General features: G+C 48.8%; 1 protein-coding gene across 1 annotated transcript in view; it reads left to right on the top strand.

Moving 5' to 3' along the window:
- Positions 1–837: 837 nt before the first annotated feature.
- Positions 838–4,503, top strand: part of Zc3hav1l (zinc finger CCCH-type containing, antiviral 1 like) — an 8,304-nt gene continuing 4,638 nt past the window's right edge. Inside the window, exons 1-2 of the mRNA XM_031381573.1 lie at positions 838–1,351; positions 2,138–2,273. Of these exons, the coding sequence (XP_031237433.1) occupies positions 981–1,351; positions 2,138–2,273 (507 nt within the window). The 5' untranslated portion in view covers positions 838–980. The remainder of the gene's footprint in view (positions 1,352–2,137; positions 2,274–4,503) is intronic.

The raw sequence follows: 4,503 nt of genomic DNA, 5'->3' as shown, positions 1-4,503 counted from the left end.
TCATGTATTTACATCAAGATGGTCTCTCGTGATGCCTTGGGTGCATGTCCTCCTGAGACTTGAGTCGGGGTCTCCCCACGGGGGTCTTTCAAACTCAGGATCTCTGGAAGTGCAGTCAGTGCTTTTAAGCGCTGAGCCCTCTCTCCAGCTCCACCTGCCAGCTATTTCATATTGTTGCTGTAACATGCCTGTGCCAGTCATTGACACAGGAAAATAACTTGATTCAGAGCAAGGGCACATATCCTTGATCATATATCCTATTATGTACTTGTGTGTACTGCATGAGGTTTGTTAATCTTAAGAAATTCTACAAAGATTTACATAGGAGCCATCAAATTAAAGGTCAATATGAATTATTATGTCTAAAATGGCTTGAGTAAGAGCTGACCACTGGGCAGCACTTTCTGCATCTGTGTATGGGCTCATTATGGTTTTTTTTTTTTCTTTATAAGCTGACAGAGAAAAACCAACAATGTCATGGCTCAATCCCATCTGAGATATGGTCCTGACTGATCAGTGTTTATGATGTGCGTTCAATAAACTGAACTGAAATCTGTGTTTGTGTAAGTTTGTGGAGTTGAGACTTATGGACCCAACACTTAGGAGGGAGCTTTTACCCCCTGTGTTGGTTCCTTACTAGGTTTTTTAAGACAAGGTGTCATGTAACCCAGGCTAGCCTCCAACTCCCTTTGCAGTGGACTCCGGCCTTGATCTCGGCTTTTTCTTGCCTCCAACCTCCCAGGTGCTAGCATTGCAGGCATGTGCCACCAAGCTGAGTGAACCACTTTAGCAGTTGATATTCTTTGCAGCCCTCCCTGCTATCCATTATCTGCAAGGAATCCAGGAGCCAGGAATGTTGCAGGGGCTCAGGCCCTGCCTTCTGAGGCCCGGCCCCCTACCGCTTGCAGGCTCCGGTCTTGGTCGCGGCGGGGAGGAGCCTGGAGGCCCCGGGCTTGGGGGGTGGGACGCGCTGGCGGGTCATGGCGGACCTCACTTTATGTGCGTTCCTCACCAAGGTGCTGTGTGCTCACGGCGGCCGCATGTTCCTGCAGGACCTGCGCGGCCACGTAGAGCTGTCGGAGGCGAAGCTGCGGGCTGTGCTGCGGCGCGCGGGCCCGGAGCGCTTCCTGCTGCAGGAGGTGGAGCTGCGCGACGGCCCGTGGGACGCAGAGGCCGAGGTGGCGGCGGGCGCGGGCTCGGGCTCGGGCGGCGGAGCCACAGCCTGCAGGGTGATGGCGGTATCCTCCGCGCGCCTCTGCGCCCGCTACCAGCGCGGGGAGTGCCAGGGCTGCGACCAGCTGCACTTGTGTCGCCGCCACATGCTGGGCAAGTGCCCCCACCGCGACTGCTGGTGAGGGGCGGAGTCCTCAGCGTCCAGCGGGGCAGTGGGTGCCGGCGGGACGCGCCCTCCGGATGCTCTGGGCGAGCCTGGGTGGGATGGGACAAAGGCCTTCGCGCTGGCCGCCTCTGTGCTCCTAGTCGCCGAGAGAAATAATATGGAAGGGCTCTCCCCTGAGGTTTATTATTCACACCCCCCTCCCCAAATTGGCTGTCCCTGTCCCCTGGCAGCAGCCAGGTTGAATCCGTGTCGCGACCTTTGAGTTCACTTAGGCCAAGTGCCGCTTGAGGGACATCTCGGGGCTTCATGGCCCGCGGAACTTCTGTTCCCTTCTCTCCCTCCTTCCATAACCACAGGCCTTTCGCTCTTAAAAAGCTTGTGTAGTCCAACCGCAGGAAACTGGTGGCCGGATGGGGTGAGGGCCTGGCGGCTACGTAGCCCAGGCACCCCTTCCGAGCCCAGTGCTTCGCGGCAACCCGGGAAGCTTTCAGGGGCTTTCTTTGTAGTGTTGGACAAAGAGAGGCCATGAGCTTATGTTGGTCTGAAGATAACGTTTTAGTCGCTGCAGAAAGACGCGAGTAACCTCTGCCAAGCCTGAGGGTAGGGTACTTACCCTTGGCTTTCTCGCCACTCTCCGGTTAGGAAAAGGACCGCTGGAAGCTGAGTTGCCTCAACCCGAATTGTTTTGTACTTGGGGAATTCACTTGTAAACTGGAAATGCCTTAGGCAAAGAGTTAAACCTGCCTGCCTCTTCCCTCTTTTTGGCCCCGGGCTCCTGACCGCTCTTAACTCTTCTAGGTCTACCTGCTCTCTGTCTCATGATATCCACACACCTATCAACGTCCAAGTCTTGAAAAGCCGGGGCCTTTTTGGCCTCAATGAAGCGCAGCTTCGAATCCTGCTTTTGCAGAACGACCCCTGTCTTTTCCCAGAGGTGAGTCCCTGAGAAGCCGCCATCCTACTATCGACTGTGGAAAGGCTTTCACTGATGTTGATTCCTTGACGTCAGGAATGTTTGTTTTCTTTTGTTCGGATAGGATCTTAAATAGCCCAGGATGTTAGTGAACTTGTTATTTAGCTGAGGCTAGCTTTTTGTTATGCTAATCCACACTCCTCTAAATGCGGAGGTTATAGGGAGCCACCCCCCCCATTACCACTTTAGATGTTAATTTTAATTGCTTTTAAGTACTCTGATTTGGTTCCAGATACTTAAAAAGTATCCATTTTTAATTGCTGGAATGGTAAAATTAGCACATTTGTTTCTATTTATGTGAATTTATTAACAAAATAATCTCAAATTTATAAGACTACCAATAAAGTAATTTAAAAATATTTATTTATGCCGGGCGGTGGTGGCGCACGCCTATAATCCCAGCACTTGGGAGGCAGAGGAAGGCGGGATTTCTGAGTTAGAGGCCAGCCTGGTCTACAGAGTGTGTTCCAGGACATAAAATATATGTATTTTATGTATACAATGTTCTTCCTGCATGTATGCCTGCACACCAGAAGAGGACATTAGATCTCATTACAGATGGTTGTGAACCACCATGTGGTTACTGGGAATTGAACTCAGGACCTCTGGAAGAGCAGCCAGTGCTCTTAACCTCTGAGCCATCTCTTCCAGCCCCCCAAAAATTTTTATTCTGAGCCAGGCAGTGGTGGCACATGCCTTTCCTTTAATCCCAGCACTTGGGAGGCAGAGACAGGCGGGTTTCTGAGTTCGAGGCCAGCCTGGTCTACAGAGTGAGTTCCAGGACAGCCAGGGCTACACAGAGAAACCCTGTCTTGAAAAAAAAACAAAAAACAAAAAACAAACAAAAAAAATTTAATCTGGCTTGGTCATTCCATTGTAGACATTCTGTCAGAGACAGGAGGAACAGACTCTTCGATCCAGGGTGTCTCTTTCTACAGCCTGAGGCATTTCCTTATCTTTGAGGGACCTGAGCTCTGATAAAATCAGATCCATGGCTTCAATGCAGAAAAGAATTTTAGAGAGAGCTCATATAAAGTAGGGTTTATTAACAGACTTTAGCAATTAGATGTACTTACTGGGAAGGCTTTTTAGGGGGTCGGGTATAGGGAGTAGTGTGGCATCTGTGTGGTGGTAGTGCGTCCCTGTAACCCCAGCAGCAGAGGGAGGAAAGATCTCGGAAAGTTTGAGACCTGCCTGGTCTACATAGTGAACTCCAGTTCAGATAATCCCAGGCATTGAAACCCTGTCTTAAAAAACAAATAAAAACTCACAGTGTATCATTTCACCAGATTAGATTAGCTATTGTCAAAAGGAAGAAAGAGAGAAGGAAAGAAGGAAAGAAAGAAAGAAAGAAAGGAAGGAAGAAAGAAAGGAAGGAAGGAAGGAAAAAAGAAAGAAGGGGGAAAAAGTAGACAGTGTGATTGTGCAAACCTGAAATTCTCTAGAGGCTAAAGAAGTGGGAGTTCAGGGCCAGTCTGGGCTACACAACAAGATCTTCACTTGGAAATGCAGCAAACCAAAAGCCAAACCCAAACCAAGATAAAACAAAGATAAATTACAGCAAGGATGCTGAGAACTCTCCTACACAGAGCCACCAGGTTTAGAGGGTTTTTTTTTCCAAAAAACAAAACTAAGCTATGCTTGGTGGCTCACTCCTATAATCCTAACACTCAGCTGAGGCAAAAGGATAACAACAAATCTTGTCTCAAAACAAAAACACAGGGACCAGAGGGGTAGCTCAGCTCCTAGAGTTCTTGCCTAGCATGGGCAAAACTCTGAGTTCAATCTCCAGAATCTCATAAAAACCAGGTTTGGAGGCACTTCTGGTCCCCCATCTCTCTAATGTGATTACTGGCATACCCAGTTTTATACAGTGCTGCGGATCAAACCCAAGACTCCATGCATGTTAGACAAAGCTCTCCTCTACTAGCAATCTTGTAGGGCAGCTTACCTATAACTTTGGCTCTAGGGGCTCTGTGGGCGCCTGTACTCATATGCATATAACCCCCCACACACACACATACACTTCTTTTTTTTTTTTTTTAATACAGGTGTGACGGGATACCCTGTAATCATAATGGTAGAGAGAAGAGACAGGAGAATCCTAGGGCCTGATGACCAGCCAGCCTGTCTGAATCAATGAGTTCCATGAGAGACCTTATTATCTTTTTTTTTTTTTTTTTTTTTTTTT

The sequence above is a fragment of the Mastomys coucha genome, unplaced genomic scaffold (assembly GCF_008632895.1).
Source record: "Mastomys coucha isolate ucsf_1 unplaced genomic scaffold, UCSF_Mcou_1 pScaffold20, whole genome shotgun sequence".
Classification (NCBI taxonomy): domain Eukaryota; kingdom Metazoa; phylum Chordata; class Mammalia; order Rodentia; family Muridae; genus Mastomys; species Mastomys coucha.
This window is presented reverse-complemented; position numbering and strand designations above follow the sequence as displayed.